The sequence below is a fragment of the Chrysemys picta genome, chromosome 14 (genome assembly GCF_011386835.1).
Source record: "Chrysemys picta bellii isolate R12L10 chromosome 14, ASM1138683v2, whole genome shotgun sequence".
In the NCBI taxonomy this organism is placed as follows: Eukaryota; Metazoa; Chordata; order Testudines; family Emydidae; genus Chrysemys; species Chrysemys picta.
Window position 1 is genome coordinate 3,411,316 of NC_088804.1, and position 13,683 is coordinate 3,424,998.

The window sequence follows — 13,683 nt, forward strand, 5'->3', positions numbered from 1 at the left end:
TTAGATTGTGGCTCCCAAGCACAGTGCTGTGTTATCTGCATTGTTAGATTCCTTCCATGTTGTACAGTGGTTTCACCTCACAGCATCAGCTCTTAGCCAGCCAGCAGGCAGCTCTCGGTGGGACACGCTGGTTCCTCTTCTTACGTAGTCAGTCTCCGCGTTTGCATTCAGGGTCAGATCTGCTGCCTTTAGTGATGCCTTTAGAGATTGCTGCTGTTTTTTACTCCTGTTAGCCCTAAAGCCCGCACAGCTCTGGGGGTATCTACACTGGAGCTAGAGGTGTAATTTCCAGCTCCATTAGAGATACCCACCTAGCTCTGATCAAGCTAGTGCAGTAAAAATGCACTGCCTGGGTGGTTGGATGGGATAGCCACCCAAACACCTGAAAGCCTATTTACCTATGTGGCAACTAGCCCGTCGTGCTGCCCATGCGGCGGAGACACTGTCAGTCAGAGCTAGCACAGGTATGTCTACTCAAGCTGGCAGTTACATCTCCAGTTCCAGTGCTGTACCACACAGCTGGAGATACCCAGAGCTGTGAGCCACTCTGCAAGAGTGAGCTTTGCTGGAGAGCAGTCAGCTCCTTGCCACACCAGCCTGTCCCCATCACCAGCAAACTCCTCCAGGCTCTCCCAGCCCAGACAGAGATCAGAGGGGTAGTCACGTTAGTCTGTATCCACAAAAACAATGAGGAGTCTGGTGGCACCTTAAAGACTAACAGATTTATTTGGGCATAAGCTTTCATGGGTAAAAACCCCACTTCTTCAGATGCAGCCAGACCGGACCAGACCTCGCCCAGCAGGTAACAGTCAGTGAACACCAGCCCTCGAGCCCATCAGAGATGGTTCTCTGCGATGCACAGCCCCTACCACTGTACATGCACAGAAGATACTAAGTTTGCAGCTCCATCAGAGTCATCACATTACAGCTTATTTACAGGGGTAAATGCACCTTTCCCTTCAAACCCAGCACGGAGTTGGTTTATATGAAAAATAAAACAAGTTTATTAACAAAAGGCTATAGGTTAAGTGATACCAAGTAGAAGGAATAAAGGTAGAAAGAGTTACAAACAGACAGAAGTACAAATGCCCTTTCTAATGGCTAACTCCTAACTGAACAAGCTACAGCCTTTCTACAAGGTACTTTCCTCACCCGTCTTCTTTTCCCAGCTATGGCCGGCTTGCTTTCAGCGATGTTCCCTGCAGAGTCCAGGGTTCTCCTTGTCTCCTCAGGTGAAGGACGATCCAGAGTCTCTATGTGTTCTTATGTCCCAATCTGCCTTTGTTGCAAGGATCAAACTGATCCCCTGAGGTTCAGTCTCCCATCTACTCTGGGGGTTGACTCCATCTTGATGAATGTGTCCCCTGGTGTGTTCCAGTGACACGTCCTGCTGCAGTTTTACAGTGTAAGGCCATGTCTACACAAGCACTTGTCAGCAAAACTTCGGTTGCTCAGGAGTGTGAAAAAACACACCCCTAAGTTTTGCTGGTATAAGCGCTCGTGTGCACAGTGCTGTGTCGGCAGGACGCGCTCTACCACTGCTCGTTACACTGCTTTTATTATGTTGACGGGAGAGCTCTCTCCCCTTTGCTTATATAACTGCGTTATGCCATCTTACAGCGGCACAGCTGTATTGGTACAATGTAGACATGACCTTCATAGAATCATAGAATATCAGAGTTGGAAGGGACCTCAAGAGGTCATCTAGTCCAACCCCCTGCTCAAAGCAGGACCAATTCCCAGCTAAATCATCCCAGCCAGGGCTTTGTCAAGCCGGGCCTTAAAAACCTCCAAGGAAGGAGACTCCACCACCTCCCTAGGTAACGCATTCCAGTGTTTCACCACCCTCCTAGTGAAATAGTTTTTCCTGATATCCAACCTGGACCTCCCCCACTGCAAGTTGAGACCATTGCTCCTTGTTCTGTCGTCTGCCACCACTGAGAACAGCCGAGCTCCATCCTCTTTGGAACCCCCCTTCAGGTAGTTGAAGGCTGCTATCAAATCCCCCCTCATTCTTCTCTTCTGGAGACTAAACAATCCCAGTTCCCTCAGCCTCTCCTCATAAGTCATGTGCTCCAGACCCCTAATCATTTTTGTTGCCCTCCGCTGGACTCTTTCCAATTTTTCCACATCCTTCTTGTAGTGTGGGGCCCAAAACTGGACACAGTATTCCAGATGAGGCCTCACCAATGTCGAATAAAGGGGAACGATCACGTCCCTCGATCTGCTGGCAATGCCCCTACTTATACAGCCCAAAATGCTGTTAGCCTTCTTGGCAACAAGAGCACACTGTTGACTCATCTCCAGCTTCTCGTCCACTGTGACCCCTAGGTCCTTTTCTGCAGAACTGCTACCTAGCCATTCGGTCCCTAGTCTGTAGCAGTGCATGGGATTCTTCCGTCCTAAGTGCAGGACTCTGCACTTGTCCTTGTTGAACCTCATCAGGTTTTTTTCGGCCCAATCTTCTAATTTGTCTAGGTCCCTCTGTATCCGATCCCTACCCTCTAGTGTATCTACCACGCCTCCTAGTTTAGTGTCATCTGCAAACTTGCTGAGAGTGCAGTCCACACCATCCTCCAGATCATTAATAAAGATATTAAACAAAACCGGCCCCAGGACCGACCCTTGGGGCACTCCGCTTGAAACCGGCTGCCAACTAGACATGGAGCCATTGATCACTACCCGTTGAGCCCGACGATCTAGCCAGCTTTCTATCCACCTTACAGTCCATTCATCCAGCCCATACTTCTTTAACTTGGCGGCAAGAATACTGTGGGAGACCGTATCAAAAGCTTTGCTAAAGTCAAGGAATAACACATCCACTGCTTTCCCCTCATCCACAGAGCCAGTTATCTCATCATAGAAGGCAATTAGGTTAGTCAGGCACGACTTCCCCTTCATGAATCCATGCTGACTGTTCCTGATCACTTTCCTCTCCTCTAAATGTTTCATAATTGATTCCTTCAGGACCTGCTCCATGATTTTTCCAGGGACTGAGGTGAGGCTGACTGGCCTGTAGTTCCCCGGATCCTCCTTCTTCCCTTTTTTAAAGATGGGCACTACATTAGCCTTCATGTTCTCTTCCTGCACTGTGATCTCCGATGCAAATGAATAGCCCATTGAATTTGGCCACACCTGCTTTGAGATGTTAGCCTCTTTCCTTTGTCTTGAGAAAACCTGTTTAGCAACTCTCCCTGATGTGCCTGGTGTGACAAAGTTCCTCCTCTATCTTGGTGGGGTCCTGCGCTTATTGGCGGATTTTCTTGCCTCAGAGATTCACCATGTGGGTTGGGGAACAACCCAGAGATCTTCCCCTCTGGGAGAACCCACAGTCCAGGTCAACTGGGAGGTTTGGGGGGGAACCCGGGCCCGCCCTCTACTCCGGGTTCCAGCCCAGGGCCCTGTGGACTGCAGCTGTCTAGAGTGCCTCCTTAACCAGCTGCATGACAGCTACAACTCCCTGGGCTACTTCCCCATGGCCTCCTCCAAACACCTTCCTTATTCTCACCACAGGACCTTCCTCCGGGTGTCTGATAACACTTGTGCTCCTCAGTCCTCCAGCAGCACACCCTCTCACTCTCAGCTCCTTGCGCCTCTTGCTCCCAGCTCCTCACACTCGCACCACAAACTGAAGTGAGCGCCTTTTAAAACCTAGGTGCCCTGATTAGCCTGCCTTAATTGATTCTAGCAGCTTCTTCTTAATTGGCTCCAGGTGTCCTAATTAGCCTGCCTGCCTTAACTGGTTCTAGCAGGTTCCTGATTCCTCCAGTGCAGCCCCTGCTCTCATCACTCAGGGAACAGAAAACTACTCATCCAGTGACCAGTATATTTGCCCTCTACCAGACTCCTGTACCCCACTGGTCTGGGTCTGTCACATTGGTTAAAACACCTTTTAGTTACCGACTTTAAACCTTAATTTCAGTGAGTAGTCACAATTCCACACACTGCATTGTCACATGCATTTTACAATGATAGTACTGACCACCATGTTACCTCACTAGGCGTACTTTGTACCAATATCATTGCAGGAGTGTGTGGGGTGTGAACACGGGGGCCTAGGGTCCCAAGTCTAGACAAGCTGGAGTCTCTTCCTTGTCTCCCTTCCAGCTAGAAGGCCATTCAGTCATTTACACCTGTGCACGCCCATTGAAAGCAGCAGGGCTGCCCAGGTAGCACTGAGGACAGCCTTTGAATTCAGTGGGACTGTACAGGTGTTACCAAGGCCATAATTTGGCTTTATTTCTGGTGATGATGCATGAGAAGGACAGATCCCAGCTTGAGACAAGGCTGAGTTTGCCAGGTTGCCAGTCAGAAAACACATCTCCTGGCTTGCAAACCAAGCGTTTGATCTGGAAATGACTGAGGGGTGATAAAAATGGAGCCACTGAGCCTGGTGCCATTTCTGCAGTCACGTTCCAGAGCAGCACCACGCTTCAAGAGCTGCATGGTTCTTTGAAGTCACTGCAAGGCGCTCACGCTTGTAGTGCCTGATTTTTAATCTCCCTTTTAGATGTGTTGTCTTCTAACTTTCTGAGCATGTGACACATTGAAAAAGGAAAGAACGCTCAGTCTCCGTGTTCCCTTTTGTTTCCATCACTTCCCTGGCTCGCCACTGCCATGGCAGTACCATGGGGAAATAGTCTACCTGTGAACTCCCGTTGGTTTAAATGAAGTTGTTCTTGTTTTTAAGAACAGTGTATTGATCTGCACTTTCCTCAGAGCCTTCTGCTGACCTGTAAGGAAGGCATGTGGGTGTCCTGACCTTTGATCTCATTTGATCCTGGCCCTTAGACATTGACTGCCTCCTGTGAGGGTCTGAACTCCCATCAAAGTCAGTGGGAGTTGAGAGTCCTCATCAATCCCCAGGAGCTATCTATTGTGACATAGCAGGGTACAATCCAGACCAATGAATAGCTGTGTCACCCCTGCCCTCTAACCTGGGGTGCCCTTCACAATGCCTTGCTGCGGTTTGCCCCCAGCATGCCAGTCACTCCCAGCTACGTCTGGGTGTGTGTTGCAGCCAGCCAGCCCTGCCTTGCCCTTATCAGCCTTAAAAATTACCACAGGGTGACCCCAGCACTCTCCCAGTCCTAGATTTTCCCCAGAAATGTTTGTCCTGTACTGCCCAGCCCTCCCCTGGACAGTGCAATTATACTGAGTCTGTTATTCCCTTAAGGGAATAATATGCACACAACTTGTTACCCCTAATGGAGTTTCCCAGGCACTTCAATTTAACATACTGCATTCAATAAAATACTAAAACAAGTTTATTAATTAGAAAGCGGGAGATTTTAAGTGAGTCCAAGCAACGAGGCATAAAAGTCAGAAATGGTTACAAAAAATAAAGATAAAACACTTGTTAATGCCTAACCTATGCAGGGCCGGCTTTAGGCCAATTCAGCCGATTCGGCTGAATTGGGCCCCGCGCTAAGAGGGCCCCGCGCCACAGCTCTCCACCCCACTCCCAGCTCACTTCCCCGTCCTCCCCTCCCCTGCACGCTCCTCCCCCTGCTCCTCCCCCGCCCCTCCTTCCCGCGAATCAGAGGTTCGCGGGAAGTCTGAAAAGAAGCAGGGGCGGGCAGGCAGCACCTGGTAAGCTGAGTCAGGGGTGTGGGAGGGGGACGTGAGAAGCGCTCCGGGGAGGCGCGGCCCAGTCCGGCCCCAGCCGAGCACCTCCGGCCCCAGCAGCTCCGGCCCCGGGGTGCCGGCCCCAGTTCTGGCCGAGCGCGCCGGCCCGGCCCGCTCGGCTCGGCTCCGTCCCGGCCCCCGCAGCTCGGCTCGGCTCCAGCCCGGCTCCCTCGGCTCGGGCCGGGCTCGGCCCCCGCAACTCAGCTCAGGCCCGGCCCCTCGGCTCAGCCCGGGCCTGGCCCGGGCCCCCGGCCCATGTCCGGCCCCCCGGCTCGGGTTCGGCTCGGGCCCGGCCCCCCGGCTCAGCTCCAGCCCGGCCCCGGGTGAGCGGCTCCAGGCCAGACCCAAGCCCCACGACCCCGGCTGGAGCTCCGGCCGGAGCGCAGCCCAATTCCTGGGGGCGGGGCTTGCGGCAAGCCAAGCCCCCAGGAATCGGGCCCGCTCTTGCTAAAGCTGGCCCTGAACCTATGGATTCGAGCAGAGTTCCTCACCACCTGCTCCAGCCGATGACTGACCAAACTCTCAGTCAGGATTCCTCCCCCAGAGTCCAACGCTTGCTTCCTTTGTCTCTTCAGATGCAGTGAATGCAATAGACAGGGAGAGAGCGATGGGTGCCTTGCGGGGTTTGTCTCTCCTGTTTATAGTGTCAGTCCCCCTCTTGAAAAACATTTCCAGCTGAGACCAGGAGCCGGAGAGTCTATCTAGACAGATGTTCCCTGCTGGTTTTTTCATCTGTTTGAACTTCTTTTGTCTTCCCTTCCTGCTTGATGACTCTGTTTACTGCTCAAATGCAAATTCAGACAAGCCCACATTCCTCTGTTTAGGACCGACCTGTTTGCCAACATCTGTGTGGGCAGGGTTGTGGGGTTTGGAAGGTGTATTAATAACACCGTACAGGTGAATCTTATCACATCACATACAATGTTTCTGCACATAATTTACCAAGACAATCCTGACCAGCAAATTATGAGTTTGCCAGTGATACCTCACAAGGCATACATTGTACAAAGATGATTACGCTAGTGTGGAGGCTATGAATATAGGGGAATATTCTTCCACACCTGTCTTAGGTATCTATCTGGCCCCATTACCATCATACCTGAGCACCTCAAAACCCTTCACGTGTTTATCCTTCACACACCCTGGTGAGGCAAGGCAGGGCTCTTATCCCTGTTTTACAGATGGGGAGCTGAAGCAGAGAAAGACTAAATCACTTGCCCCAGGTCACCCTGGGACAGAGCACAGACTTAAACTCGCTTTCCCTGAGTCCCACGCTAGTGCCCCAACCACGGGGCCATTCTTCCTCGCTTGCTCACAACCTCTAGTGCAATAGAGTTCCAAGAGCCAGTGTTCATCTCCCCAGGCTTCCTGTTACCATCCTCTTCACACCAACGTTGGAGGGGGAGGTGAACTTTAACCTCATCTGCGATGTCAAGAGAAAGACCCAGCCGCTCTCCTTAAACGTCAAAGCCATTGGCTACAGCATGAACGTGTGCGTCAGGTGCGAAGAAAACGACGGCTCATTCACTGAGCTGAGTCTGCAGGAGAGCAGCAGCATCAACTTTGAGGAGGTGAGAGGGTGAAGATGGGTGGGGGAGAGGAGAGGGTGAAAAGCGCCCAGACAGCTGCAGCCCTCACCATGCTATGGCGCTTTGTGAGATCGTCTCAGGAGAACGCAGCTGTGGGGCAGTAAAAACAGGCCCGCCAGGCAGAGCGCCCACCCTGCCCATCGCGGCTGGGGCTGGTGGAAGTGTCCTTGCCATGCCTTGCTGAGACAGCTGTCAGTGAGTTTGCTCTTGGTGTGCAGACCTTCCCAGATAACCCCACACCCAATGGTCACTTCCAGCCAACTTGCTTTGTCTTGCCTTAGACTCGTCAATTTAAAGCCAGATGGGACCATTATTGTCATCTAGTCAGACCTCAATCTACCATTTTGACTGTAAGCTCCTAGAGGCAAAGGCCCACTGTCCACGTGTTCTCTGCACGCTCGTGGCGCTATATCTTGCTCCCACTCTTGTGAAATACTGCATGGCACCTGCTTCGCTGTGACGCTGGCAACTCCAAAGTTCCCTACCAAGCATCCCTAGCATGAAAAGTGATCCTGCTGCAGCGAGAAAGGACTCTATAAAAGGGACGGACCAATCTGCAGTGGGGGGGAAGGTTAGGGCCACTGTGGTGACTACTGCTGCATTGGGGTCCAAGCGGGATGCTTCAGAAGGGATTTAGGAGCACACGTCCCAGTGTATTGGGCACTTCTGAAAATCTTCCACAGTCTTCAGTGAAATAGCAACAAACTCAGGGCCTGATCCTGGCAACCCTTTCTCACATGAGCAGCTGTTACCCCAAGGAATCCTTTCAGATTAGGCCCTAAGCAAGGCATTTCACAAGCCCTTCTGTGCCTAGCACCTCAGCTGTACGTGGCCCAGCACAATTGCAGAAGAGCCCAGGGTAATGCAAATGGTGCTAGATCCTTGCTGGATCCCATGCTACCAACAGGGCGAGACGGTGTCTTCCCAGAAAGAAAAGTGATGAAGATAGAGGAACATTGCAGGTCACGATGGATGTGCACGGAGTTGGGTGGGTGAGACATGCCCTGCATATATTTTCATTGGTGCTGTTGGTACAATGATTTTGTGAGGATCAGATTTCACTTTAAACCAAGTATGTGTGCTATCAGACAGTGTAGCGGGGCGGACACCCGCTCCTGCCCTGAGGGGTTGGAAAAGCCCTGCAGAGGGCTGGGGCTGGGCAAGGTAAAACCCTGGCTGATTGGGGGAAGTGGCTGCAGCTGGGCCACGCCCTAATCAGAGCCCAGATGGCCGGTATAAAGAGGCTGGGAGCCAAGAGCTCAAGAGTCTCTCTGCCTTCAGAGAGAGAAGGGCCTGGCTGCAGGGAGCTAGACACAGAGTACCTGGGTGGAGCAGGGCTGGGGAAAGGCTGAGGAGCTGGGGAGCTCCAGCCTGGAAAGTCCCAGGCTGCGGCCTAGCAGAGGGCCCATGGGTACTGGGGGTTGCAGAGGGCAGCCCAGGACTAGGCCAAGGCAGAAGGTCCAAACCCAACCATCCCGATGATGAGTGGCCTATACTGCAGTCTGCCCCAGAGAGTGGGGGCTAGATGGGGACTGGCCGTGGCCTTCACCTGAGGTGAGGTGGGGTTAGTGGGTGGGGGTTCCCCTGGGAGGGGAGACCTAGCGTGTGTGTGGGTATTGCCAGGGGGCAGCACCCAGGGCAAGGGGCACCAGGTTCCTGGGAGGGACACGGAGGCCAGAGACGAGGACAAGGCAGATCACTGGCTTGCAGAGGGCGCTCCAGAGGCTGGTGAGCTAATTCCCTGGAGGCCCAGCAGGAGGCACCGCAGGGGTGAGTCCGGACCCTCTTACAGACAGCAACAAGTGTTAGAGACTCTGGGACTAGCTGCCCGATGGATCTTCGGCATAGTAGGCCAGTGCGATACCAGGCCCCATGCATTTCCCAGCTGCGGAGCTCACTGGACAAGCCTGTCCTGAGCAGCTGTGGTCCATCCAAGCTGTCGCTCTGTAGAGAACTGTGTTCACAGACATGTACAGGCATCCTGGCCCTGTGCGCCTGGCTCCAATCCCCGCTGAGGAGTGTGCTGTTTGGTGGTGCATTGCATAGGCAGTAAGAGCCTAAGCCCTCTCTCTGGCTCCGGGCTGCCTATGGCAGCAGGTGACTTGGTTTTCTGTCTATTCACGTTGGGTTTGCCAGCCCTTCAGGTATTAACCCCGTGTGTGCTCTCCTCCTGCATACAGGTGGAAATAAACGAATCTGCTCACCGCAACTTCTGTGTCCTGAACACTGGCAAGTTCAATTTCAGCTTCTCGTGGGAGTTTTCCGGCCCCAAAGCACTGCAGCACTACCTCTCCATCACCCCCGAGACTGGCACTGTGGAGGCAGGAGAGCGAGTACAGGCCCAGCTGACCTTCCACCCACTGAAGACATGCATCTTAAAGGACATGGAGCTTAAGCTAAAGGTCAGGGCGGGGGTGTCATGCTCTCCTCCCTGCAGGGCACAAAAGCCAGGCAAACCCTTTTGGCAGGGGAGAGCTTGCTAGAGCAAAGCTGGAATTAGATCTCACACTGAAAAACGGGGCACCCCACCTGGATCCACCCTGGGCAGCTGAGCTGAATGTATGAATGTACGACAAGCTGCAGGCCTGGGACCATCCAAGGTAGCGGATGGCGCCCACCAAAAGCAGAGTCTGATTCCACCATAGTACTTAGGGGCACTGACACGGCGTCTACAGGGACCTTCCTGTTAGACACCTGCTGGGGAGCAAGACTCTGGTGGCTGTGGCTTGTGTTGCAAACTGACAGCTACCAACATCTGTATAAAGCAAGTGATGAAATTCCCCTGAAATGTTAACTCATGAAGCCAAGGGATCTCTCTTTTCACACCCCATTTTCAGTTCCCGCTGCATAAGCTTTTCTGGCCTGTCACCACTGCAGGGCAGCAGCATCTGTGTGAATGTAGCCCAGGTATCACTGGGTCACTCTTCCTGGCAAATTCTTCAGCAAGGCACCTTGTGGCCTGTTCTCTCCCCAGATCAGCAACGGGCCCACGTTTAGCTGCATGCTCCTGGCTTCTGTGGTGATGCCCACCATCCACTTCTCCTTTACCAAGTTTGACTTCGGAACCTGCTTCATCTACTATGCTGGGATGCCCCTTGCCAGACACATCCTTACCATCACAAACAAGGAGGCCAAGGAGATTAGGTAGGGCAGCAGTGGGACACTAGCTCCCCATGTTAGCTCCTTCCCTGGTCCAAGTCCGAGAGTGCAGAGTTTGAGCATGGATCTCCCACATCCCAGATGAGCGCCCTAGTCACTGGGCTATTGGCTATTCTGGGGGGAGAGTCTCTGTCTCTGGATTTGGCCAGAAATTCCATCCTGGCCTTGATAAACCTTCCCAATGAACATTTCATGGAGACCAACCCTTTCCCAGGACCGATCAGAATTTTCCCACAGAAAACCATTTTATCAAAGAAATCCTGACCATTGCTATGCATATGCCCCATGAACCAGGGCGGTGCTGTTATTCCCATTTTACAGATGGGGGAACTGTGGCACAGAGCGGCTCAGTGACATGCCCAAGGTCACACAGGAAGTCTATGGCAGAGGAGGGAAGCGAACCCATGTCTCCCCAGTCCCTATCTAGCACCCTTGCCGCTGGGCCATTTTCCTAGGGCGAGAGGGCAGGTGCTTCTGTAGTCAGCTTCCAAATTACCTAATAGGCACATAAATCACACAGAAAAGGACCCATTTTCCTAGGTGAGAGACCCTCTTTTCTGTTTTCATGTGAGCTAAGAGGGTGCCTTCAATCACTGACCTGTGTGAAAGAAGTGCATTCAGCCGGGGGAGTCCTGCCAGGTGTTTTCCCCCAGGATGATCTGAAGATGCCCATATTTACTTCCCTTTGGGGTTATGTTCATCAGAACAGACCCAATTCAACCCTGCTGGCATTAAGCAGACCCAGCGTCTGTTGTCATCAGGCTGGATTTGTCTCAGTATGCATAGCCAGCAGAGCTGGGTGGACCACCGGCAACTCCTCTGGATAAAAGTGAATGGATACGGTCAAAGCGGGATGGGGGACAGCTCTCAGCTACTGAACATTCACCAGCCAAACATTCCAAAAGGGTTTTTTTCTGGCCTTCCACAGCTTAGACTGCTTGTACACCAACACTGCCCACTTGGAGGTGAGCTTCCAGGCTGAAGTGCTGAGTCCTGGAGGGAAGATGGAGGTGCCAATCACTTTCTATCCCCGAGAGGCCGTTTCCTACCACGATATCATCCCCTTTGAAATCAATGGGCTCTCCCAACAGACCATTGAGGTCCTGGGGAAGGGCACGGAGATGAAGGTGAGATCAGACCACTGTTCTCTAGCTCCATATATCACACAGTCAGAGTGAATTTCTTTCTCCTTTCCTCAGTCATCCACCCTTTGCCATTCTCCTTCCCCTTTCCCCCATTCCCTCGTTACTGATGCTCGCAACTTCCCCATCCTGTTATTCTTCTCCTGACCACAGATTGACATCTTGGAACCGCCCAGCAAAGTGGTGAGATTGGGCGCGCTGTCTGTTGGACAAACTATGAAGAAGACTGTCACAATAGTGAACAATAGTGTTGCCCTTCTCACTTTTAACCTAACTTTCATGTTCACTGTTCCGGAGCTCCTGGAATCTAAGGTAAGGCCTGTTCTTCAACTGGAGTGCTCTTTATCTTGCCACTTGTTTGTTGTTTGTACTGCCAGCGTAGCGAGGAGCCCAGTCATGGCTAGGCGCTGTAGGTTGTCGGTGGGGTAGCTATTATTAGAGTTGACATGGTCTGGCAGAGCTCAGCCGCCGACAGACTGGCCACAGCATTACAGGTAGGTGGGGAGTGAGTCTCCCACTGTATGCGGCAGAGACGCTCACCCTTAGGAAGACCTGCAGAACTCACAATTGTTTTATTGCAGTATCACAAACACTACAATGTAACAAAGTAGACAGAGAGAATATAACCCCCAGAACTTGCATTCTCACACCATGGGAATGCAAGTCTCATGGTCTTTGCACACAACCCTGGAGTAGGTAAGATGACCCACGAGAGGTCCTTGCCCTGGCAGGCTCCAGGAGTGCCTGGACAGAGTGCCACCTGGAATCATAGATGATGCTAACGCCTAACTCTTATTCAGTAGGGTTCTCAGCCCCTTTTCCTTAGCCGTTTCCTCACCCTACTGATGTTTGGGTACCCTTCTTCCATAGGTTACTAGGCCTTTTACTTCAAACTTATTAGCAAATACATCCGTCAGTTACTGTGGCATTCTCGTGACTGGACATCTGCTGTATCTAGCTAAAGCTGGTATAAACACATCTTGTGATACCTGTCAGCAGTTCAGCAACACTTGCTTAGAACAGCACTCTGTCTTGTGACGACCTGTGATATAGGGTCACTTACTGGTTAGTTGCTTACGTAGATGATTCATGTCTCCCCATACCGGAGGGGGACAATCTAAAGGGGAGGACACGTAACTGCCCCACATGTCTCCTCTGCCCAGAGACCTCCCCCGTGCCCAGCACAGGGCCACTGTGCTCTCCTCACCCCACGTTACCTGCCCAAGGGGGGCTCTGTCCTTCTTCCGCTGCACTTGCCCCCAGCATGTTCAGCTGCTCTCCCGGACAGCTGGGCCGGGCAGGGAGCAGGAGGGAGACGCTTCTCACCTGGCTGAAGTTGGCCACTCCTGGTCGCTGCTCCGTGCAGCGCAGCAGCTGCCTGAGAGAGCCTGCCTGGGGAGGCTGAGGCAGCGGCCTGCTCCCTGCCTGGGCTCAGCTGCCAGTGATGGGCCAAGCATGCCGGGGAAGGGGGCTCTGGCGCGCTCAGCCCCTGTCCCCAGCAGCTTGGCCTGGGTGGGGGGCAGCCCGCCGTTGCCACCTCTCCAGCCAGGCTCTCTCAGGCAGCTGCTGCGCTGCACAGAGCAGGGACCCAGCAGCTGGCGTGAGAAATGTCTGGGCCTGCAGGGACAGGTGCCGAATGTGCCGGGGGGCAGGCACAGTGTGAGAAGGACAGCGCCCCTCTCCCTCCCCCCACCCAGCAGACCAGTCTGGGGGGCACGTTACTCTGCACACACCCCCAAGCATCGCCTTTGGTGGCTAATGTTGAGTCTTTAGGCCTTAGTTACTTTGGCTAAGCTATTCTATTACAGGCTTGAGGCCTGTAGGCTTTTGCATGACTGCTTTGAGCCATACCTAGATCTTCTTTATCGTGTACCCATGTAGCTATAGTAACATCGCTGGCTACTTGTACAATCACTAAAAGGCTGGTCCCTGCCCAAAAGGACTTGGATTCCTTTGTGCTGGTTAATTGAACATATAGACTCCAAGGTTAGGTTACAGGCTTCCTGGACATGCAAGACAATGACTTTGAGATCTACAGTAGTAACTAGTCCATCTGCTGTGAGGGTAACTAGGTTCCCATCCTGAGAGTTCCTTCTGTGCTAGCTTAGCGTATGAATTCATACAGTAATCACCCGTGGACTCATAGTAAAATGGCATCAATCCAA

General features: G+C 52.6%; 1 protein-coding gene across 2 annotated transcripts in view; it reads left to right on the forward strand.

The window, feature by feature from the left end:
* Positions 1-13,683, forward strand: part of HYDIN (HYDIN axonemal central pair apparatus protein) — a 446,593-nt gene that overhangs the window by 413,711 nt on the left and 19,199 nt on the right. For both annotated transcript variants that reach the window (XM_065567801.1, XM_065567802.1), the window contains 5 exons: positions 6,992-7,199; positions 9,398-9,619; positions 10,192-10,361; positions 11,305-11,503; positions 11,672-11,830. In XM_065567801.1, the coding sequence (XP_065423873.1) occupies positions 6,992-7,199; positions 9,398-9,619; positions 10,192-10,361; positions 11,305-11,503; positions 11,672-11,830 (958 nt within the window). The remainder of the gene's footprint in view (positions 1-6,991; positions 7,200-9,397; positions 9,620-10,191; positions 10,362-11,304; positions 11,504-11,671; positions 11,831-13,683) is intronic.